The sequence below is a fragment of the Corythoichthys intestinalis genome, chromosome 14, assembly GCF_030265065.1.
Source record: "Corythoichthys intestinalis isolate RoL2023-P3 chromosome 14, ASM3026506v1, whole genome shotgun sequence".
In the NCBI taxonomy this organism is placed as follows: domain Eukaryota; kingdom Metazoa; phylum Chordata; class Actinopteri; order Syngnathiformes; family Syngnathidae; genus Corythoichthys; species Corythoichthys intestinalis.
Genome location: NC_080408.1, coordinates 31,753,007 through 31,779,127, shown reverse-complemented (window position 1 = coordinate 31,779,127; position 26,121 = coordinate 31,753,007). Strand labels below are relative to the sequence as shown.

The 26,121-nt window shown below is 40.2% G+C and overlaps 1 protein-coding gene across 1 annotated transcript; it reads left to right on the top strand.

Moving 5' to 3' along the window:
- The first annotated feature begins 736 nt into the window (after positions 1–736).
- Positions 737–25,345, top strand: rab6bb (RAB6B, member RAS oncogene family b). The gene is made up of 8 exons (XM_057857848.1): positions 737–1,032; positions 15,045–15,103; positions 15,277–15,330; positions 21,200–21,305; positions 21,556–21,667; positions 21,747–21,840; positions 22,140–22,206; positions 23,698–25,345. Exons 1-8 carry the CDS (start codon positions 963–965, stop codon positions 23,760–23,762), a joined length of 627 nt encoding a protein of 208 aa, XP_057713831.1. The 5' UTR covers positions 737–962; the 3' UTR covers positions 23,763–25,345.
- Positions 25,346–26,121: the final 776 nt, after the last annotated feature.

Here is a 26,121-nt window from a genome sequence, read left to right as displayed (position 1 = left end):
GGCTTGTAGCCTTGAGATTGCCCATGCCTCATTACAATTTTGCTTCTCAAGTCCTCAGACAGTTCTTTGGTCTGCTTTCTTTTCTCCATGCTCACTGTGGTACACACAAGGACAAAGGACAGAGGTTGAGTCAACTTTAATCCATTTTAACTGGCTGCAAGTGTGATTTAGCTATTGCCACCACCTGTTGTGCGCCACAGGTAAGTAACAGGTACTGTTAATTAAACAAATTAGAGAAACATCACATGATTTTTCAAAGGGTGCCAATACTTTTGTCCGGCCCATTTTTGTAGTCTTGTATTAAATTATAATGTTTTAAATCTTTTCCCATTCTCTTTTGTGTTTTTATTGCAAGCAAAATAAATGAAGATATTAGTACCAACGCATTTGTAATTGCAATCATTTATTGGGAGAAATTGAACATTATCTGGCAGAATTGCAGGGGTGCCAATGGTTTTGACCAGCACTGTTAGTAATACTCACTATCATGAATAAATACCAAACAAAAAAACTATATTAGTATTAAAAATGTTTAAAACCCAGACCAGCCCTCCTGGCCGGTCGACCCACCAGGATTTGTCCCGATCTTCCCGATTAGCCACACCAGGCCTGACTGCCATTGACGGTAATAGACTTCCAATCCATTTTGACTGGGGGGCTGGCAGCGACCTAACAGTCATGCCACTATATGTGGTGGACCTGAGGGTTGAAAGTAGGTGAGGTCGCGCATGCGTGCAAGCGCCATCGAGCTGCCAACAGGACGCCGAGCTGCATTCCCATCATTCGCAGCAGAGAGGGAAGCATCATCCTCTTCATCATCAGCATCATCAGCATTATCATCATCGTCGTCCTGCTTGCATCCCGCCCGCCCGCCTTGGAAGCAAGACACACGTCGACACCTTCCCCCCCCTCTACTCCTCGATCATCCACTTTGAGAACCCGCACCACAAACAAGTGGCAACATGTCAGCTGGAGGAGATTTGGGGAACCCCCTGCGGAAATTTAAACTGGTCTTTTTGGGAGAACAGAGCGGTGAGTCACCCTATCACCTAATCCTGGCCTGCCTGCTTCATGACAAACATTTTTATTAGCAGATCGACGTGAAATATGATGACTGATGCTTGAATTGCATAAAATGACGTGACGCCCTCTCGCTATTTCCCCCCCTTTTCACGTCTTTATGGGGAAAATGTCATTAAGTCACGCCGAGGAGAGGCACGCATGCGCGCCAACTGCACCTATTTGATCGAATCCAACTCAAATATGATCACAACTATTTGTATTCAATCCAAATTGCTCTTATTTAGCCTCTTTTGCGTGGGGCGGTGTTGAGCTGTGAGGAGTTGCTGCAGTGGCCCACAAACACAAGACATGTCGTTTCTTTCTTTATTGCATCTTTGTCTCGCTCTCTTTTTTTCTTTCGTGATTTTGATCGTTTTCTATATTTTTGCTCCTACCCATGGTATGTCGGACCCCTCCATTATTTGACAGAATGGCGTTGTTTGTGTACGTCTTCCATTCATGTGTCAGTTGGGGACACACCCAAGGCTGACGATGTCTGCCGCTTTCTGCAGCCTCCGGCTCGTTCGTGCTCCTAAAACAAACGCACACCCCAAGACGTGACATTACACAACGTATTCACTGTGTGTTCGTTTGTGAAAGTGCGTGTTAAAATAAGATGTTTTTTGTGCGTTGTTTGTGTAATGCAGTCAAATGGCAGACCGACCAGGAAATAGTCAAAAACACGCAATTAGAGTGTGTGTTTGTGTGGCTTGTGCTGCAACATTGCTGTCCACGGTGCTGACTCTCGGCCCAAAAGCCTGTTCGTGAGTGTATGCACAAAAAATGAGATGAAAAAAAAAAAAAAAAAAAAAAGAAAGAAAAATTGGGAAAGTGAGGTCCCCACCCAGAATGGAGCATCCGACGTGAAAAGTATCCACTGGCTCAAAAAATTATTACATGAAAAATTACATTATGTCATCGTATTATTTCGATTATCATTCATAAATTATTGTTTGTTCATGCAAGGGCGTAGTTTTGCTCTCAACATTGGTAGGGACGATATAACAGCATAACCTGCATGTACATTTTTGGTGGAACATTAATAAGACCAAATAGATTGGGAGAACGGGGGTCAGGGCTACACTACTAACAAATATGAACTCAATTAAATGATATGCTAAATCAGGGGTGCTCATTATGTCGATCACAATCGACCAGTCCATCGCAACGCTAGTGTGGGTAGCTCGCGGCATCCCCCCCAAGCCCCCCTCAATTTTTGTTAAATATAAATTGTTAATTATAATTATGTAGTGTTGTGTGACCAACATATGAGGTTACGCAGCACCCGTCCCTCTTTAAGCAGCTTCTTTCTCACGTTTTTCTGGTTTTATCGTATCCAGCAGACTTCACAACATTTCTCAGTTTAATTCATGTTAACAGTAGAAAACACAAAAAGAATGACACTTCTAAACAGCTTCCTACTCGTGTTTTGCAGGTTAGCAGGTTCACACAGTTTAATGTTATGCTAACTCTGTTGCAGGTCGGACTTTTAGTAGCAAAATTAGTGATGTGGTTTCCACCTCCACAACATTGGCGTCTTTTTAAATTACTGGCTGCTGCTGACCCCAAAAAATTTTTTAATATCCCTCGTGTTCGGAGGAGGCGGCATGTTTTCGACATGTATTTCTGTCTGGGCTGTGTGCCTGTGAGCGTGCGTGTGTCAGGGGTGGGTCGAGTCATCAGCCAATCAAACGTGCAATTGGGGGGGGCGGGGGGGGGATGGACCGGTACATTCAGCAAGTGAAAAGGGGTAAATATAAGTTTGAACATAATGAAAATAATTCAATTAATAATGGTCGGGTCAGTTTTATCCTTACAACATATGGGAAGACAATCTAAATCACCTGTATAACTGAACTCATTATATAATGCATATAACGTTGCTTAAAATTTGGTGGGGACAATTTGAGCATCCTGAAAAGTTGGTAGTGTTATGTCCCTACCGTCCCTATGCAAACCTATGCCCTTGATGTCTTGGATAATTTGCTGTTCACATGGGCATGTGCTGGTATAATATTCTGACGGTATGATAACTTTAAGCCAAAATATCATGGTTTCATGCTATCATGGTATTGCAATTTCAGCTCTAAAATGTGTTAGTTTGACATATCTGGGTTGACAAAAAAAATGTTTTCCATTAAACATGATTTTTATATTTCAAAACTTATTAGCAAATTGGAACATAAGGATAATGTTAAGTTAGAATTAAAAAAAAAAAAAAATTCAGCCCTTAGGTGAGCCTAAACCCACAGCCACAGCTCAACATTTTTAACATCAGAACAAAAATAATTGAAATATTTTCCAGAAAAAAACTATATATCATGTTTACATTATACCCACCATCAACAAAGAGAGTTGCCAGAGAGAGAAAAAATCACCATGTTTTACCACCACTAGATACACTAAACATGCTAGAGTTAACTCTCGTAACTGGTGGGAAACATTCATGACAGTGTTTACTGACCTTTAATTTTGTATAAATGTGAATCATATTGGAGGTATTGCCCCTCTCGGCAGCCACCCTCCACAAAATGTTTTACTGTACATGTCGGTTGGCTTTCCTCCTCTTAGCCGCGGCCGTATATAACTTTTCTGTAGCCGAAGTATTCCCATACCAGCAATTTCGTTTCCTTCGATGGGGGAAAAAGTTTAGGAGTTTCACCTCCTCCAGCCATCATGCAGCACAGCTGACTCACTAACACTGAGCAACAACCAGTGGGGGAGGGTTAAGCCTTCCACCTGCAAGCGAGGGATTTCTCTATGCATCTTTGGGACATAAAAAATAGCTAATACCTTGGCGACGGTATGACGGAAAATTTCTGCGGTTCTGAAACCTTGACGTTTTCATACCATGGTATACCTTGAAACCGATAATCAGTACATGTCTAATTAACCCTTTCATGGGCAAGTGACTATTTTTGGGAGTGTAATTAGAAACCAAACCCCAAAAAGACCTGGTGCCCATATACAGTGGTACCTCGACATACGATCGATCCTCTCAACATCCGACGTAAATTTTGCATGGCTATTTGTCTCGACATGCACGAAATACGACAATTTATGACAATTTCATTGTTTTCCCGCAAGATGGAAGCGCGGTGGGTTTTCTTGTGTGAAAAATCAACATGGCTCCAAAGAAGGTTAGTGCAGGTTGCGAAAAAAGGAAAAAGGTTATCCTTACCATTGAAATTAAGATGAAAATGATAGAAAAATATGAGCATGGTATGCATGTGAGTGAACTGGCTCGACGATATGGCAGGAATATTTCTACGATCTTGACGGTCCTCCTCCGACCTCCGTTTGCCAGTCTTAATAAGTTAAGGTGACAATTATTATTATTGTAAAATCAGCAAGGATTTTAATAATTTATAGCAGAACTTGTGCAACACAACATGACTACGCTCCGCAATAACCAATGGCAACAACAATATGGAAATAGAAAGTAAAAACATCCCACTCTTCTGCACCTCTCTCGTTCTGTTATCAGTCACACAGGAAGAGCATGCAAAACACAACCGTCACATTAGAACCTGATTCGTTAGATTTTTATTATTATATTATTGATATTATTATTCCGATTTGTATTTGTAAGTTATTTGTTTTGCGATATGTAATTGCTATTTGTAATTGTACCAGCAGTATTTATTAAAGGGATCCACCGTGTTTTGAAACAATTCTGATACTGCTTATGATCAATCACAGTATCAATGCAAATGAATAGTAGCGAGGTTTATACTCAATCACCAGGCTACAATGGGTTAACTGGTCTGCTATATCCACTCAGACAAGTATTCTTTGAGTAGACACTGCTTATAATCAAATACAGTATCACAATGGGTAGTAGACACTGCTTATAATCAATTACAGTATCACAATTGTTAAGCCTATCACAGTTAATAATCAATTACTGTAATAATATGGCCTATATAGGATCGTGGAGAATCGGCAACTTACATGGACAACAAACAATAACACTTCACTGCGTTAAACAAGCGGCACATTTTATTTAACCCACAGTATAAAGTGTACAAGCAAGCAAGCAACAATTGTATTTCAGCTCATAGATTACATGCAATAACATAAATCTCATTACCGTGTGCTGGAAGGACGGAGAGCCGGGCGTCCTCGGTAAAGCGAGCAAAGAAACACCAAGGCTGGGCGTCGGCGCGAAGACCCGCAGCTGACTCTAATTGTACTTGTCGCCATCGCTTCTTTATAGCAAGTACCGCGCCTCGTAACTTCCCCTCCCGTTCGAGTTTCACACGGCTTCTGAGAATGTTTGGATCTCCCTTAGACGTTTCGCACGGCCTACGGCCTTCGAGAATCCTTACTCCCTTTCAGGCTGTACCTTGCAGCTTGATAAGGTTGAATAACACATTCCCTTCACACGGTTTGACGAGAAAACATGTTATGTTCACTATTTTGCGGAGTCAGCTTGATAGGTTGAAAGCAACACATTCCAATATTCCCCTTCATTCCACTCCTGGTGCTTTCAACCACATCAAGCCGAGTCCTGATTAATTAATTAGGCCTTGTGCAAACTTAACACATTCCGATTTATGTTACCTTGCAGCTTGATGTTAGTTGATGAGGTTAAAAACAACATTACATTCCACTCCTGGTGTTTTAAACCAAATCAACTCTAATTTATTAATAAATTAGCATAAAAGCAATAGCGATTAAGACTAAAATCATTGGTGGAAGCAGCGTTCCTGTAAATATGTCCCACCAATAATGAGCAGATTGTTGCTGAATAATTTTAGCAGCATGCAAAATTTCTCCTTTAGCCATTAATGTTGATACCATCAGTTGGGAAACATTGGATGCATGTGTTAATCAATTTCTTTATCTCAGTGGATTGTTCCAATGCGCATTTGAAACGCTCCAAAGAGATTTGCCATGGTGTATGTAACACTTCCCATTACACAGCCGTAAACCGGCTAGCAACTGTGTAATTTGTCAACCAATACGTCCCGTTTCCCCACTGAAAGAAACGAACATTACATAGGCATCCTACAAATGGAACCGTTGGCAACATGGAGTGATTTTGGGCAGTGGCCACACAAAGGGTATGTGGTCCCACCTGCCACAAAATGTCCCTACTCGGTTCCCTTGACCAATCGCATAAGGCGAAGTCTACTTTTGTTAAGCAAGGATTAACAAATTCGTGATGCAATTTACAAGCTAGTCCTTTATCTGTGTTCTCGCAAAGATCGGTATTAAAGGTTTGGTTCGTTCCCGAATTAAACCATTCACCTTCTATATGCAAAAACCAATAGCCTAGTTCAGTTATTACGGGTAATACCTGGAATTTACATACGGTAACGTTTGAGGTTACTGTGTATTGTGTCCAATATCCCCTACATTCGGTCGTATTACAAATCGTATATTCCGAATGTAACTGTAACCATAACTCAGAGGATATATTCCAAACACTTCGCCACTCCCGGTAATTCCCTGTAGTCATCATTCGTACAAAACGCTCTTTTTGCGCCTGTGCATGTAAGTGTTGTATACTACATATGATCCAGTTTAGCTGTTTAGTTACGTTGGTTAACACTTCACTAGTGGCGTTCCACATGTTTAATTCCCTTTTAAATACATTTCTTTTTGTCCCACGATTGAATAAGGAAGCCACATTCCTACTTTTAGTAAGGCATCATGAGTTCCCTGTCTGGTCCCAGCTAATTTATATCGCGTTACTTCATTATCCACGGTATTAGATATCCCCAATAACGTTCCCGTTCCCCCTAACAATGTGTCATACCATTCTCTCTTCCTCCGAGCACACGATGGAAAAACAGGGAATACAACTTTCCAGTGCATTTTCGTAGTTATCACTGATTGTGTCAAAGGTGTACATGTATCAATTATAGGTGTTAATACTTCTTGTGTTGCATCCCACATCCCTTTATCCCATGACAATTGTGCTAAGAATAAACACGCCGCTTCATGAGGCGCGATAGATGTGGGCATCCAAAGCCCTACGGTCTTGTGCGCAATGTCACTTCCGGTGTTAGACAACATAGTTCTGGTGACTTCTCCATCAATCGTGTTAGAGATGCTTAACACTGTTCCGGTTCCACCCAGAAGGGTGTCGTACCCTGCACGCTGTTTCCGTGCGGCACATGTGGGGAAAGGGGGAAACAAGACGATCCAGTGAATCTCCGTGTGCGTTTTCTTCAATCTGGGGACAAAGGGGGCAAACAAGGGGGCAAAGGGACCAGAAGGGGGATCCAAAGGAACAGGAGCAATTCATCCGATCCCTCGAACTTCCGTGCTGTTCGAGATCCATAGGTCAGACGTGACCTCGGTCATCCACTCAGTGCCATTGCGTGAGTGACACGTTTTGTTGTCGAGATGCCACAGACCGACCGACAGGTGTTTCAGACGTGACCGTGATGAGGCATCCTGCAGCCACCATGGGAGCCCTGCGAACCCTTCCTGTATTGTTGACTCCTGGGGTGCAGGGGGGGGGGGGGGTCCAGAGGAGCAGGGACGACCTTCCTTGGACACCGGACTCCCCGAGCGTCCTCCACCATGCAGAGCCGTAGCGATCTCCCAGTAGATGTCCCAATAAACCGCCTCCACATCACATTATCAATTGTCAGGCTGGAAGAAGCAGAAGAGATTTCAAACGCTTCGGACCAGACACATTTTTGTATCAATTTTTCCCGTCAGATTTCACAATAAACGGTTCTGAAGTCAAATTGTATATTACAACCCCCAATTCGCCTTGATAATCAGCATCAATAACCCCCAGCAAGTATAGTTACCCCTTTAAGTGACAATCCAGATCTAGGTAAACCCGGAGTAGCTCGAACAGGTAACTCGGCGGTTTCTGCAATCTTATAAGTTGTCCTGTATGTCTTCCACTCACATTCCCTGGCTAAATGTACCCTTTGATGGCACAAAAAGCACCTTCTTTCTAACATCGCAAAGTCAAAATCGTTATAATTATTTCCACTTGGCGAAGCGCGAATATTCACTTCTCTCTCCAAATTGTTCACTTCCGTCTTTTGTAATTTACTGTAATTACATACATTATAAATTTTGCCGTTTTGATATCATCAAGTTTCAAGTCAATCCCCCTCTGACGTGCCCACTGCAGAGTCCCCTGAATTTCCCAATGTCCTGCTTTGACATGGGCCCATCTAGCTAACCCGGGACTTGACTCCCTTTCAATTGCCATTACTTTTACCATTTGATCAACAGTTTGATTGTGTAATGCCTCAGCATCTGTCCGATTCGTGTGCGCGTCTACATGCAAGATAGTAACGGGTACTTCGTGCGTTTTTTCCCATATCTGCTCCCACAACTCTTTTCCCCACACTTCCTTGTTATGAATTTTCCACTTGGTCGCATGCCACGTTGGCATCCAGGTGAGTAACCCCTGTACTACCGACCAAGAATCGGAGTACACGTGCACGCCCATGGGCCCACTCTGCATGATGACCATATGTGCTGCCTTTAACTCCGCCCATTGACTACTTTTCCCTTCTCCCACTTCCTCTAACAATTGCCCAGCTTGGGGATTAAAGGCCCCGGCTTTCCACTTTCGCTTTCCCTCTGAATACTGACAAGAGCCGTCAGTGAACCATGCGTTCATTTTGCCTTCTCTGCTCAATTCGTCCCATTTTTGCCCTAGTTACTTCGAAGGACAATTCATCTTCCTCAGTCACTTCCGCAATCTGTTCGTGCAACATAGACACTCCCTTCAAACCTGGTTTTACCCGCTCCGATAAATACCATTTCCATTTAATGATCTTCCTGCGCAGTTCCTATGCGATGAGTTGTGGGATTACTCATTACAAAATTGGCCACTATTCCACGTGACGACAAAATCTAGAATTGTCTATTAGCCACTGACATCACAGCCGAACAAAGACAGCCAAATTCCATCAGCATGCGATCCAAAAGCCGTAAGCCTAGACAATATTTCGTATCTTCAAAATTCCTTAAGAAAAAATTTCAAATTCAAATTATCAATAAAGCAACTCATGACAGTCAAATTCAAGTTGTCAATAAAGCAACTCATGACAGTGTTCAAGTTACCAATAAAGCAACTCATGACAGTAAGTGTACATTATTAACCCTTAAGTTGCCAATACCACACCTCAACTGTTACAGCCGCATCAAGGTGAATAATCACTTTATCACTGTTCCCATTAACATAATTTGTCAACACTATCAATAATCCTTGTTGTTTTGAACTTCTGGGCGGGAACTGGAATACCGTCATCTGTTGATCAGGCAGATGCTGGCATGCAGCTGTCCCCACCCTCAGTCATATTCGATTAATCAGTTAATCAAATGTCTAAACACAGTTTAATCCATGAGCTTGTTGATAATTAAATTAATTACCCTTAACATTCTATAAGTTTCAATGGAGCTCAACAATCTATTCTCATCTCTAATGAAATTCCATTTCAAAATCATTTTTGTTTTACCTGTTTTCCCAATTTGTTTCTCAATTTTATCCTAAATAATATAAGGAAAAGGCTGGAATATTCCCAGCTGCAATTACAACCTCCCCTTATAATCAATTTGGGCAAAAACCCAGCGAATGCCGTCGAGGACCCCATGTTGCAAATAGGGGCCACCGAAGGGCCGCACTCCTCATGTTGAAAAACGTTCCCTTCTTCCCATTTTGCGCAGTAAACGGTCAGCTATTCACACACGATCCCACGCAAAAAATCATAATCAGTCACGCGACAATAACTACAATTATACACACACAATAAACGTTCAACTATCACACATGAGCCTCGCAAAAAAAGAATCATGACGCGACGCAGCCTCACGTTCAGTCACACAATAACAACCATCCCCAATGGCTTATCATACAGGACAGCACAATTTCAAATACAAATCAGAATTACCGTACATTCTACCAGTGGCTCACACCAGACCAAACATAAAAAACATACAATTTGAGGTCAATGACGAACTAACTGTCAACACAGATCCACAGAAATTCCTATTTATCTGACGTCATGTGTAGTACAATCCCCTAACGAATCCACGTATCGGGACGATCATCGCATCCGCGCAAACACGACGCAATTCCATTCCACAGTTCTTTTTCCCAACGAGGAGTTACGATCTTTCCATGCTTCTGCACAAATCCACATCATTTTTCGTACACCCCCTAAAGGCGCTCTTTTTCGGACCACAACCTGAGTCAGTAAATCTTTGACTGACGTCGGGCTGGCCCCTGTTGTCATGTTAACCCACGGACCAGGGCGTCCCCCATTCCGCGTTAACAATTTCCCAATTTCTCTATACTCATGACTGTCCCACCCCGGCACTCCCGAGACGCAGTCAGCAGAATTCCCAATTTCTCTATACTCATGACTGTCCCACCCCGGCATCCCCGAGACGCAGTCAGCAAAACCCCCTTCGGGTTCATCCAAAGTTTTACTTTTACTCAAACAACAAGCCATGTCCAAGTCGCAGTTCTCCGTAAATCCTGTCCACCGTGACGCCAAAATTGTTTTGAAACAATTCTGATACTGCTTATGATCAATCACAGTATCAATGCAAATGAATAGTAGCGAGGTTTATACTCAATCACCAGGCTACAATGGGTTAACTGGTCTGCTATATCCACTCAGACAAGTATTCTTTGAGTAGACACTGCTTATAATCAAATACAGTATCACAATGGGTAGTAGACACTGCTTATAATCAATTACAGTATCACAATTGTTAAGCCTATCACAGTTAATAATCAATTACTGTAATAATATGGCCTATATAGGATCGTGGAGAATCGGCAACTTACATGGACAACAAACAATAACACTTCACTGCGTTAAACAAGCGGCACATTTTATTTAACCCACAGTATAAAGTGTACAAGCAAGCAAGCAACAATTGTATTTCAGCTCATAGATTACATGCAATAACATAAATCTCATTACCGTGTGCTGGAAGGACGGAGAGCCGGGCGTCCTCGGTAAAGCGAGCAAAGAAACACCAAGGCTGGGCGTCGGCGCGAAGACCCGCAGCTGACTCTAATTGTACTTGTCGCCATCGCTTCTTTATAGCAAGTACCGCGCCTCGTAACTTCCCCTCCCGTTCGAGTTTCACACGGCTTCTGAGAATGTTTGGATCTCCCTTAGACGTTTCGCACGGCCTACGGCCTTCGAGAATCCTTACTCCCTTTCAGGCTGTACCTTGCAGCTTGATAAGGTTGAATAACACATTCCCTTCACACGGTTTGACGAGAAAACATGTTATGTTCACTATTTTGCGGAGTCAGCTTGATAGGTTGAAAGCAACACATTCCAATATTCCCCTTCACACCGATAGAAAGATTTTTAGTTCTTAAAGGATATATTTTATTTTGAGCTAAAATGATTTGATATATACACATACATACATACATACATAAATACATACATACATACATACATACATATATACAATCTGTAAAATTCGTTTAACTAGTTGGTCGCCATTTTTGTTGACGTCGCAGGGCAGTGATGTCTAATGGTTACGCTGCCGGGTTTACAGAGTATGACTCCAGCGTTATAGACATGTCATCTGTTCAACACTTTTCAATTTGAACCCGAGAGGAACATTAATGAGCCTGACAGCGCTGTCGATATTTCACAAACGAGCAGCAAAAGCAAAATGAACAGGAAAGACAGGATGAGACGAGGCGAGATTAGGGAAAAAAAGTGCAAAATGTGCGACGCTGCAAAATCTCTACGGCAAATTTGACACACTAAGTACTACCGAGCGCTTTCAACTTGTTTTGTTTAGATGCATACAGACAGAACATACGAAAGATGCCTTAAGAAAATACTTAAACGTTGAACTATCAAATAAGGGTAGTTTAAATATGCTACGAGAGTAATGTGGTCAACAGATCAACAAACTGCTTTAAAGCGACCAGAAGAAAACACAATGCTTAAACGTATCAGAGGAAAACGCATGCAAAAAGTATTTTGAGGCAATGATAGGCTCCAGCACCTCCGCGACCCTTGTGAGGAAAAGCAGCATGGAAAATGAATTAATGAATAAATAAAAAGGTAATAAAAGACTCAATAAAAACACATATAGTAAGTACTCGCCGCTTTTAAACGATGAGTGCATGTGTTGGACATCTCGCCGCGCGGAAGGAAATGCAGTAACCCAGTAGATTTGGTCGAGTGACAGCAACAATCTACGTCATCACCTCGGGCGTCCATTGCGTGCTTAAAACATTGCGCCCTCCGTAGGTCAAAACATGTACTAAATATTATGGATTTTTAAATCAATGGCAATATTTTGTGTTTCTAATAACATATTTTAGTAAAAGAGCACAATTGTGGCTTATTAGAGCTTACAAGTCTTTAAGTCAGAGGTTCCCTTTAAGGATTTAGCGTAGGTTTTTGGGCTGTGGAACGAAACTAATATCTTTCACATTTACCGTTTTGTTAAAAGAATAGTTTTTGTTCAAACATCAAAAATGTTACAGCAGACCAAGTGTGAAAAACATCAAAATAGCTTTTTTTGTTTTTAATTGCTTTTGGTGAAATGTAACTGATTGTGTTAAATGTGTATCAAAGACCCTTGGATCAAATCATAGCAGATTGTAATATTGGCAAATATTGTGTTGTAGTGAAACAATCGACGTTGTATTGTCATGAAGTTGATGATTTACACACTTCTGCATACTTCTCCAAAAACGTAAATCTTTTGAAGAGACAATATAAACTGTTATATTGTCGTAATGTTACCATTTGCTACCGTTTGGTGAAATATTAACAGAAATATTACATATCAACATTCATGTTCAGACTAAAAGTTATTCCTTTTTCATATCATGCCCTAGTTTTACTAGCCTGGCAAGCCAGCCTGACTTTGGCTATATACAAGATACATGGCAAGTCTGTCTGGTCTTATTTAGTTTCAATTGGATTTCCGCTCAGGTCCAACCATCAGGGACAACAAATCACGAAACGCGAGGTGGGATCTATCGAGAGGGAAACAATGGAGAATCTTTTTTATACTATTGGGAGTTTCTAAAGGCGTTGTGCGTCGTTTTGTCTTTTTCTCCATATAGCCAATGAAGAGGCTGCCGTAGGGGACTCGATGGCAGTTTTTTCAGCATCCTGCTATCACTTTTACAAAGTAAAGTCACGTTCCAAGCACCAAAACAATCTTTGAACATACACGGTTACTTGGTTTGAGACCAAGTCATTTTAACTGAATGAATGAAAACCTTCTATTTGTTCCCTCTTCAAAAACACCACCTACTCTCAGATATTTTCCCACAAAAAAAGGCAGTTATCGTACAGTGGGGCAAATAAGTATTTAGTCAACCACTAATTGTGCAAGTTCTCCCACTTGAAAATATTAGAGAGGCCTGTAATTGTCAACATGGGTAAACCTCAACAATGAGAGACAATGTGAAAAAAAAAACCAGAAAATCACATTGTTTGATTTTTAAATAATTCATTTGCAAATCATGGTGGGAAATAAGTATTTTGTCAATACCAAAAGTTCATCTCAATACTTTGTTACGTGCCCTTTGTTGGCAATAACGGAGGCCAAACGTTTTCCGTTACTCTTCACAAGCTTTTCACACACTGTTGCTGGTATTTTGGCCCATTCCTCCATGCAGATCTCCTCAAGAGCAGTGAAGCTTTGGGGCTGTCGTTGGGCAACACGGACTTTCAACTCCCTCCACAGATTTTCTATGGGGTTGAGATCTGGAGAATGGCTAGGCCACACCTTTAAATGCTTCTTACGAAGCCACTCCTTTGTTGCCCTGGCTGTGTGTTTGGGATCATTGTCATGCTGAATGTCTCATCTTCAATGCCCATGCTGATGGAAGGAGATTTTCACTCAAAATCTCTCGATACATGGCCCCATACATTCTTTCCTTTACACAGATATGTCGTACTGGTCCCTTTGCAGAAAAACAGCCCCAAAGCATTATGTTTCCACCCCCATGCTTCACAGTGGGTATGGTGTTCTTCGGATGCAATTCAGTATTCTTTCTCCTCCAAACACAAGAACCTGTGTTTCTACAAAAAAGTTCTATTTTGGTTTCATCTGACCATAACACATTCTCCCAGTCCTCTTCTGGATCATCCAAATGCTCTCTAGCGAATCACAGACGGGCCTGGACGTGTACTGGCTTCAGCAGGGGGACACGTGTGGCAGTGCAGGATTTGACTCCCTGGCGGCGTCCCAGCTCTCTGTAGGTCATTCACTAGGTCCCCCTGTGTGGTTCTGGGACCACGTTAGAAGAAGTTAGACCTCTTTGACAGCCAGAAATTTTGCTTGTCTGTAGGTGACCAAATACTTATTTTCCACTCTAATTTGGAAATAAATTCTTTAAAAATCAAACAATATGATTTTCTGTTTTTTTTCCCACATTCTGTCTCTCATGGTGGATGTTTACCCATACTGACAATTACAGGCCTCTCTAATCTTTTCAAGTAGGAGAACTCGCACAATTGGTGGTTGACTAAATACTTATTTGCCCCAGTGTATATATTGCCGTGACTGTTTGTAAACTATAAATGGACTACAACCGATAGCTTGACTCACATGCCGTTTACGTCATGTCTGTGTTCCTGTTATTAGTACTTTCAGATTCAGCCTATGCTTTTTCGCCCCACCTCTAATATCGATTTCAAAATCCAGCCCATGCCACAGAAGCCCAGAGAGACTTCCCATACATTTGTACACAGCAAAAGTCAGGCTGGCTTTAGAAAAAAACAGAATATGAAATAACATGATAAAACCATTCTACGAAGATAGTTATAACGTCTGAAACAGGGTTGTAATACTGCAAGAATAAAGTGGTCATGTGGTCAAGTATTGTTGTACTCTATGGCTGCCATCGATGTTAAAAGATGTCCTATCCAACTTTACCAGTTCAAATGGATGGGACATCTACTGCCATTAATGGTAGCAAATGAGTTACTGACAAGTTTCCATCATGTCGTGTTTAATATCCTTGTGTTGTGTTTCAGTGGGCAAAACGTCTCTCATCACCAGATTCATGTATGATAGTTTTGACAACACGTACCAGGTGAGCAATATCATCGTAATGAATGTATATGGATTTATCTCGACCTTGGCTGCATGATTAAATCCCGAAGAAGACAATTAAAGTCAAGTCCAATTTATTGTCCTGCCATCTATTTATCTTGAACCATTTGGAATTAATGGTGTTGCAAATGAGCCTTTCTCCTTGTATCACAGGCCACCATTGGGATTGACTTTCTATCAAAGACCATGTACCTAGAGGACCGAACAGTAAGAAACATGTCATTCCCTTTCAAATGACTTTGTGATCAGAATTGTTGAACAAGTACAACACTCACGATAGTCGGCAATAGTGGTAACTGCTGATTTTGAACGGGAGCGGTTAAAAAAATCTCAAATTGGGCCAACTGTCACAAAAAGGTGTACCCTGATCAGGTTTAGCATTTACGATGATTGGCATCAACGCTGAGCCATGGATTTAAAAAATAAATAAATAAATTAGGGCTGTCAAACGATTAAAATTTTTAACCGAGTTAATCACAGCTTAAAAATTAATTAATCGTAATTAATTGCAATTCAAACCATCTTTCAAATATGCCATATTTTTCTGTAAATTATTGTTGGAATGGAAAGATAAGACACAAGACGGATATATACATTCAACATACTGTACATAAGTACTGTATTTGTTTATTATAACAATAAATCAACAAGATGGCATTAACATTATTAACATTCTGTTAAAGTGACCCATGGATAGAAAGACATGTAGTTCTTAAAAGATAAATGTTAGAACAAGTTATAGAAATTTTATATTAAAACCCTTCTTAATGTTTTCGTTTTAATAAAATTTGTAAAATTTTCAATCAAAAAATAAACTAGTAGCTCGCCATTGTTGATGTCAATAATTACACAATGGCCATGGTGCTGAAACCCATACAATCAGTCAAACCCAAGCGCCAGCAGAGGGCGAAAAAACACCAAAAAACACAAGTAACAAGTGGACATGACACTGTGCTGTCATTTTAATCTGTTTGAGTGGGGCATGTGCGTTAAATGCGTCAAATATTTTAACGTGATTAATTTAAAAAATTAATTACTGCCCGTTAACGCAATCATTTTGACAGCCCTAAAATAAATAAAAGTAATCTCAGTACACCGCTTACCACATAGGAGTCGGTCAAGATAATCTTTCAGAGAAATTTGATGTTAATCAGTCATTCGGGGAAAAATGTTGCTCGATTGTCAAAATGGGTGTATCTTGATCAGGTGTAACATTAACAATAGAGCTTTGACAGTTTTCTGAGGAAATTACACCGAATAAAAACAACCACTTAAAACAGCCTACACTGCAGTGTAAATCATTCTGGATAATCTTTGCGTGTTAATCCACATTTTGCTGACATTGATCATAAAACTTATTTAAAATAATAATAATAATAAACATACATATATCCTACAGTTGTGTTCAAAATGATTCAACCCCCACAGTAGATAAGTGCTTTAGCAAGTTTGACATTTATTTTTCATCTTTTTTATAATCATATTAAATAATGACATGTCAAACAGACAAATGCAACAACAAAAATATTTTTGGGAATATTCCGATTTATGGCCTTTCTGTGATTATTTCACTGACAAAAGTATTCAACCCCTTAGGTGTGTACGACTTTAGTACTTAGTACAACATCCTTTGCAACATTAACATCCTTTAGATGTGACGCATAGCTTGACACAAGTTTCTTGCAGTGATCCACAGGTATCTTTGCCCATTCCTCATGGGCAAAGGCCGTCAGTTCATTAACATTTTTGGGCTTACGTGCTGCAACTGCCAAGTACCACCAGACATTTTCAATGGGATTTAAGTCTAGTGATTGCGATGGCCACTCCAGAATCTTCCAGCACTTCTTTTGCAACCAAGATGTGGTAGATGTTGAAGTATTCTTAGGATCATTGTCCTGTTGGAAGGTCCAACCTCACCCAAGCCTCAGCTTTGTCAATGACTGCATGACACTTACATCCAAGATCTCCTGGTATTGAACTGAATTCATAAAACCTTGCAGACGCTGAAGATTCCCTGTACCTGAAGAAGCAAAACAACCCCAGAGCATGACTGATCCCCCACCGTGCTTCACAGTAGATAGGGTGTTCTTTTCTTTATAGGCATCATTCTTTTCCCTCCACATGTACTGTTGATCCATTGGCCCAAAAAGTTTCAGTTTGGTCTCATTACTCCAGAGAACAGTATCTCAAAACCTTTGTGGTTTGTCCACATGGTTTTTGGCATACTTTTTGTGCTTTGGAGTCAGCAGGGGGGTGCACCTCAGAGTTCTTGCATGGAAGCCATCATTTCGCAGTGTGCATCTTATTGTCTAGAATGAAACCTGAATGCCTTTCTATGACATGTCCTGTCATAGTTGCCATTTTGAAGTCAAAAAAGGTGACCTACGTCACCTACGTACCTAAGGGGGGGTCGGGAGATTTTTTAAATTTCGGATGCTTGGTATGCAAGCGGGGAAAGTGGCACAAAGCCAAAAAAAGAGCACCAGAGTGCCCAAAACATTGACCTATTTCAGTGAAGCAAAGGAGGGCACACTGTTGTGTCCGGTCTCTTCAATGCCAAGCTTGGCTGCACGTCGGCCGTGAATGAACAGCTAAAGCGCCGTCAACCAGTTGTAATTTTGGAAGACGACAGGAGACAATTACAAGCTGGCAGGGTGTAAGTCCATCTAACTAACCAACTAACAACATGTTTTATTGAAGTTACTATGCCTGTCGCGATATGCAATTAGTCCATTTATCGCACGGTACATAAAAATGAGGACGGTCATTTTCACGGCTGCATTTTATCGCCGCACGTGCATGCTGATGGCAGATGACACTTCAGTTCCTTTCACATATGTTCATTCGTCATCAACACGCCGTAGAATTAAAGTTCAGACGTACAAAATAAGGAAACACATCTATATTAAACACTGTAAACGTTAGCATTGCTACATTGAGGCTTATGGGGTAAAAAGACAACCTACTCTAGCCTGCTATAAAACATTGGCTGTCTTCTCCTAAACGCAAACATGCAGTTAAAAGGTGGAACTTCAAACATGTAAAATCGCTGGTTAACAGCATTTGCAAACTAAAAAAATGTAGATAAAAAAACATTACTGACACTACATGCAATGACAAAAAGAGCTTTTTTTTTTTTACAGCGCGTAAAGCTTACGTTTAGCGGTTTAGCGAACGTACTTCCGGTGAACATTTCAAAATAAAAGCACGTCATGTTCGTCATATAAATAAACATTTCTGGAGTTAATCCCACATTCTTCAGAATTCAGGTTCTACACTAAGGAATAGCTTTAAAATGACACCCTTTATGAAAAATCTGATTGGCAATGAATAATTATTATATAACTATTGCATATAGTAGTATACTATAACATTGATGCTAGATTTTATTTTTTTAAATTGTTTTAAATCATGTTGGAAAGGCGAAGTCAGTGTTCTGAATCTGTTTACATTCCATTCTTTTGTATTAGTTATTGCTATCAGCATTTGACCTCATTACTTGTGATTTACTGTTGTTATTTACGTGTTTATTAGTAATTAGAATTTAAGTGTTCCAAAACGTCTTTGTGAATCAATAAGCCTCATAAAAATTTTTAATTGCTAAATTAGTTTTTAAAAAAAAGGGGGTGGGGGGGGTGGGGGGATTATTAGGTTGGTCGACCAATCGTAAAAACAGTCAACTGACTAATTGGGAGAAAATTTGTCGTTTGGGACAGCTTTAGTTGTACAGTGTACCGGAACATATTTCCTCCACACCCTTCTCATCTTTTTAACCCCTGACCCATTTTCATGCCTGTTGCAGACAGTAAACTCTTTCTCCCACGCCCAGGTAGCGTTTCCACTATTCGTTTAGCTTTAAACCTGCGGACAATGCTCCCAATTGTGTCTCTTGAAATTTTTAGTCCTTTTGCTATCTCTTGATATCCCATATCCTTGCTTATGAAGTGAAATGACCTCCTCTCTGAACTTTTTTGACCATTCTTTGGACTTCACCATCTTGTAAAGATGTCATTAACTGCCAAAAGGAGCCATGTGTCACAGTCCTTTCAAATCTGCTTAATTGCTGTTCATTAGGGTTCCGTTCACATCTACAGATGTTTTCATCAGCTGTTTGACAACACCTGATGGAAACCTTTGTTCTTAACCCTTTAATGCCAGCAATACGAAGCAATTATCAGAGAATCCCAAAATCCGAAAAATAAGGTCCTAATGAAACCTTTTTATCAAATTTGTAAAAAGAAAAGTCAAAATGAATATGTGTAATAAGCACTCGGATATCTATAACCCTTGCTAAATCCTGTTTGTCTTTCTCATGGAACCTGCAGATGCATGTGCTGACTTGCATCCATCATTTTTTTTTTTTTTTTTTTCAAAAAGAAATGTCAAAATTCTGAATTAGTCTCAAAATCATGAAATTTTAGGTGTATAAAATGTGATACATTTGGCAATATATGGTTAAGAGTGGTGGACTTGAGGGGTTGAATAATTTTGTCAATGACGTAATCAAAGAAAGGCCATTAATTTGAATATTCCCCATTTTTTGTCATTGTCATGTTATTTTAGTTGTATTTGTCTATTTGACATGCCATTATTTGATGTGATTAGAAACAAGATGAAAAATGAATGTCAAACTTGCAAAAACACTTATCCACTGTGGGGGTTGACTAATTATGAACATAACTTTAGTTGGCATTGACCACTTTTTGTCGCAAATGGCAGAGGGGAAATCATTCTTAACATTAACAATTGATGATCTTCAGAGAAATGTTCACAATTGTTTTGGATAGTCCTTTAGGAATACAGAATCTTTGCTAATTTTGGAAAAGTTAGCAAATATCCCTTCTTTCAAGCACCACAGAATAATATGTCCTATGGATACATAAGCACGGAGCTTACAAAATGAAAGATTAGATTCCCATCTTTCATCATAAATAGTTTGTTTCTACTGTTATTTGTTCTTTAGTTATGAACAGTTGCACATCATAGACAACGTTTATACTTTTTTGGTAGTGGAAGACTTAATTTGGCCCAGATGTCATATGTTTGCCATGTTTAATTGGTCCCGATTATTGCTTTGTGTATAACCACTGGGGGGTGCCTCGGTATTCTCAGCGCCCCGTTACCATGGTTGAGGTCTGGGTTTGTGGGTTGTGTCAGGAAGGGCATCCAACATAAAAACCTGCGTGCCTAATACCGTATTGGCCCAAATATAAGACGGTGTTTTTTGCATTGAAATAAGACTGAAAAAGTGGGAGTCGTCTTATATTCGGGGTCTAGACGTTATACCCATTCACGACGCTAGATGGCGCCAGATACAGTATCATTGAAGCGAATGCTGAACTTGAGGGGTAATGTTCTGGCATGACAGACCTCAGCTACTCTCAATTTTAACCAGTTTGCATTATTTTATTGCAATGTTTTTTCCTTATTCAGATTTGTTTCAAGACGACAGTTACAGTTAGCCCTCACTTTGATGGTTAATGCAGTTATTGCAATTTTGTTGTTTTATTACAATAGACTGTTTTTTTTACATTTCAAAAACCAGAAGCCATTCATTTACGAATTTGATTGCACTTAGTTTCCATATTTAAAGGTTCAGATATTAAGATTTGAATGAGGCAAAACAACATGCTTTTTCTCTCATATATATTGTTATAATCATTTGTTTCAGATGTACTGTAATTATTTTCTATATAAAAATTAATTTGGTGTTCAAAAAGTCTTTTTTCAAACTTGAGTCTTGAAAAAGAGGGGGTCGTCTTATAATCAGGGCCGTCTTATATTCGAGCCAATACAGTATAACCCTTGAATCGACTGTTTCCCTCTTGTTAAGCCAAAATTGTTGAGCAGATGAATTGGTCTGTGCATACCTAGACTGAGGAAGATGGTGCATCGTTCCCGCACCACATCATAATCTTTCTAAGACATCATGCTTGACTTCAGTATGTCAAACCACAAATTTTCTTGCTACATAAAAAGTGGCTATGTTTCTGGGCTTATTCTTTCATTTCTTGTTGGGTGTGGGCTGCACTAAAACCGCTAAGTGGCTCATTTTATCTACTGTCTGAATATATAGGTGAGGCTGCAACTGTGGGACACGGCCGGACAAGAGCGTTTTCGAAGCCTCATTCCGAGCTACATACGAGACTCCACCGTGGCCGTGGTGGTCTACGACATAACAAGTGGGCAGTTTATCTAATCGCCATTGTTTACATACTAAAATGTACCCCAGACTATTATGACAAAATCCTTTAACTCATTGGCTGGCATTGATGACAATAGACATTGATTCCATTTCAGCTGGCTGCAGTTGAAATGGTTAGACATATATTGGCCTCCATAGCAGCCAATGAGTGAATACAATAACATACTGTAGCATTTTTGACCAGAATGGACTAAAACAATACATGGGTACATTGTATTCCTCCCCAGACGTTAATTCGTTCCAGCAGACCTGCAAATGGATCGATGACGTCCGGACCGAGAGAGGGAGTGATGTCATTATCATGCTAGTGGGTAACAAGACAGACCTGGAGGAAAAAAGGTGAGGTGGTGGCGGCGTGATGAGGGAGAGGTTTTAAAAAAGAAACATTATTTTGATGAGCGGTACGCTCTCCTGACAGGCAAATCACCATCGAGGAGGGAGAGCAGAGAGCCAAAGAGCTTAACGTCATGTTCATCGAGACCAGCGCCAAGACGGGCTGCAATGTCAAACAGGTGATACTTTATCCCGAGCCTCGTTGAGAGCACAGCAGTACAGGATAAGGCAGTGTTTACCTGCCTTTATGCAGTATATACAGCTCTGTTATATTACCAAGGTTTGCTTCAAGTATACAAATATACATATAAACATCCATCCCTAATTTACTGTTGTTATGTTTCGGACACAACACAAGCAGCATAAACAAAAACTATGCTTTGTTTGCATTTATCTAAAAGTGAGTGTGGATTGGACGATTATTGCTATGATTGGCAGTCAACTAGCTAATGACTCTTTACTGTGCTCTTGTCCCAAGCTGTTTCGTCGTGTGGCAGCAGCTCTTCCCGGAATGGAGAGCCTGGATGACGCCAATCCTGAAGGCAGTATCCTTAACTAACAGCAGCAATGATTCACTGATGAGTAGCCAAAAACATTGGCTGCTGCTTTCATTTTCAATATCGGCCTTCACTGCACAAAGAGCTGCTCTTATTCACGTCAACAGGATTGCATCACCCTACACGATTATCTAGTAAAGAGTAGAGAAACTGCACAATGGAAATGACCCTACAGTAATAAAAAATCTTTTACACTGTATACCATCCCATTTTATTGTACTTTACAATAAGCCATACTATTTTGTGTTATATATATTGAGTTTCCCAGTATAATAGTTATGCTATACCATTCTATAAATCCTATTAGACCCTATTACAATTCTGTACGTTATAAAACAGAATACCCTACATGTTTTACTATTCCATCTTTGATATACTATAAACAATACCATATCATACCATGCCATATCATACCATTCACCATACCAAACACCATAACATACCATACCATACCATACCATACCATACCATACCATACCATACCATACCATACCATACCATACCATACCATACCATACCATACCAAACCAAACCAAACCAAACCATACCATGCATGCATGCCATAACATAGCATGCCATACCCTACCCTACCCTACCCTACCCTACCCTACCCTACCCTACCCTACCCTACCCTACCCTACCCTACCCTACCCTACCTTGACACCTTGACACCTGTGCCATACACCATAGCATAGCATAGCATCCCATACGATACCATATCATCCACCATACACCATAGCATAGGATACCATACCATACCATACCATACCATACCATACCATACCATACCATACCATACACCATAGCTTAGCATACACCATAGCTTAGCATAGCATCCCATCCTATACCATATGATCCACCATACACCGCAGCGTAAGATACATACACTACCCTACCATACCATACCATACCCTACCCTACCTTACCATACCATACACCAAGGGTCTCCAAGCCAGTCCTCAAAGGGTCGTGGTTTTTGTACCTGCTGATGCAGCACAGATAGTTGAACCTATGAGGTTTATGCTAAAACAAGCAGTACCTGACTGCAATCAACTGACTGCACTTGTAAAACACCAGATTGGTGAAAAAGTCTTGTCATTTGTCTGGTTGGAATGAAATCCTGCACCCACAGCGGACCTTTGAGGACCCGGTTGGAGACCACTGCCATACACCATAGGATAGGATACCATACCGTACCGTAGCGTACCGTACCATAGCATAGCATAGCATAGCATAGCATATCATAGCATAGCATAACATAGCATAGCATAGCATAGCATAGCATAGCATAGCATAGCATAGCATACCACACACCCCACCACACCACATACCATACCATATACTTAAGTTATTTCATATAAAATGTTAGCATACACTACTACTGTACAGTATACTATGTAAGTACAAAGTACAATTACGAAACATATCCTAACGTTTTAATGCATTGCAATGTGGTTTTCCTTAATTGTCTATTTCCAGTGATCGACATCAAGCTGGACAAACCGGCAGAGCCGAGTGTCCCCGAGGGTGGGTGCTCGTGTTAATGCCAAGCTGCGATTGGCCGCAGCTCCCTTCATGCCATAGGCTTGTTGTGTTGCTTAAACTACTTCTTGGTTAGCCTACAGTTGACTCTCGGCTCTAATTGGATATACTATCGGATGTATCTGATTGGACAAATCAAACGTTCTCTCGCAATCAGTCGTTCAGTTGTAAAATATTGTATACTTTGTCAATACGTATGTGATGGGAGGACATGAAAGAAAAAGGAAGACAAAAACTGCAAAGGGAGACACTTTCTTTTGGCTGTTATGTTTTGTATTTTTTATAAATATATGTATATGTATAAACAGGGAAAGCACCAAAAATGATGCCTAAGCATAAAAAAGGGAGTTTTCAGCAAGGGGTGTTGCTCAGCCATTCCCCACGAAAATGGTCGAACATGTCTGAATGTCTGCAGCACGCATGCACGCTGATCTATTTTGTTTTCTTTTTCTTCTGATCCATTTTTCCCAACCTGCCCTAACCGCTCTCGGAATGTTTTCTAGCATCGCTCTCTCTCGAGTGTTCTCACATCTTCACACAACAACTTCCTGTAGGCTCACATAACAATAGCTGTGAAAACGTGGCACTCTCTAGCTCTCGTTGGGTTCAACTTTTATAGAAACAAATTGTACTGTGCATTGAAACAAGTTAATAATATGAATAATGTACAAAAAAAGACAAGTTCCCTTTCCAAGCTGTCCTCTATCCGCTTAATTCCTAGTCCTTCCCTGCCCTCCCCTCCCCCTCCCGGAAAAAGACATATAATGATCCACTGTAATGCACTGCACTGTATATAATAATGTAATATGTATGTTGTGAACGTTCTCTGTGTACAAGTGGTCCTTGTTCACCAGTATGAATAATGTAATACTGTTTCATGATTAATAAATGACAGATTAAAGGGCTTCACTCTCCTAACTGGCAACAATTACGAAATAGATTTCCTGGGATTCAATGCACTTTTTAAAATGATGTGAATAAGACTTAAACTTTTAAAAATATATTTTAATTTATTCAATTTGTCTTTTGTTTTGATTATTTTTTAAATTGTGATTTCCGGCAAATTTCCTTGCTTTTGCTGCAGCCTTGGGAAAGGACGAGTTGGAGTTGCATCTACAATCGTGGATAGACGTGGATTTATTTTTATTTTGTATCAAATGTTTTATTTGTTATATTTTTCAAAGAATTTACATTCTAACATATTTTTTTATGGCCAGTCATGTTCATAATCACCTGTGAACTGGAGCCACGCCTGCTGAGCTGATTTTACTGAACTATTTTTCTTTTGTTATTATTATTAATGCTGTTTAATGTTTAATTTCAATTTTATGGAATTTTGTCTGCAATGCTTATTTTATTTTCTCTTGTTTAATATTTATTTTGCTTTTAATATAGTGTATTTTTCTATGTTTTTTCTTATTTAATTTTAATGTTTTGTAAAACTATTTTTAAAAATTTTTTTATTCATCTTTATGCATGTATGAACTCTTCTGTTCGCATCACCTCTTCACGCATGTTTGCTACATATGCAGGCGTTATTTCTTCTATTTAATGTTTAATCATATCAAACAATAAAATATCTCCACTGGCTCTTTTTGCTTAAGAATACTTGTTGGTGTTGTGCTGGCAGTTGGAGTACTGGAAAGACCCTTTTTAGGAGCACTAAACTGACAAGTTGACACTTTGGTGCTGTGAGGTATTCCCCTGGACGGACGTGGTGTTACCCGAAACCCCCTCAGCCCTCTGGGATGCCAGGCCGTTGGTTACATTAGTGGCAGATTCAGTTGAACACATTCGTGCATCCCTCAAAGCTCACTAATGTTCTCAATAGGATATGCTATTTGACTCCGAGGTAAGTATTTGTACCTCCTGCGAGTTCATAGTATAGTATGTAGTGTCGTGATGACATGGGATAAAAACGTGTGTGTGAAGAAAATAAGTATTTGAACACCCTGGTATTTTGCAAGTTCTCTCTCATGGAGGGGTCTGAAATTTTCAGCGTAGGTGCATGTCCACTGTGAAAGAGATCATCTTAAAAGAAAAATCTAGAAATCAAACTGTAGGATTTTTAAAATAATTTGTTTGTGTGATACAGCTGCAAATAAGTATTTGAACACCTGGGAAAATGAACGTTAATATTTGTTACAGTAGACTCTGTTTCCTGTAGTTTTTCACAAGGTTTGCACACACTGCAGGAGGGTTCTTGGCCCACACATCAGTCTGTGTTTCTCAGCGACAGCCCAGAAACCTGGGTTCTAGCTCCCTCCAAAGGTTTTCTATTGGGTTTAGGTCTGGAGACCAGCTAGGCCATGCTAGAACATTGTTAAGCTTCTTACAGAGCCACTTTTTGGTTTTCTTGGG

Coding starts and splice junctions, on each gene's coding strand:
- rab6bb (XM_057857848.1), top strand. CDS start 963: ATGTCAGCTGGAGGAGATTTGGGGAACCCCCTGCGGAAATTTAAACTG. Junction 15,331..21,199: donor TGTACCTAGAGGACCGAACA/GTAAGAAACATG, acceptor CTGAATATATAG/GTGAGGCTGCAACTGTGGGA. Junction 21,841..22,139: donor CGGGCTGCAATGTCAAACAG/GTGATACTTTAT, acceptor TCTTGTCCCAAG/CTGTTTCGTCGTGTGGCAGC.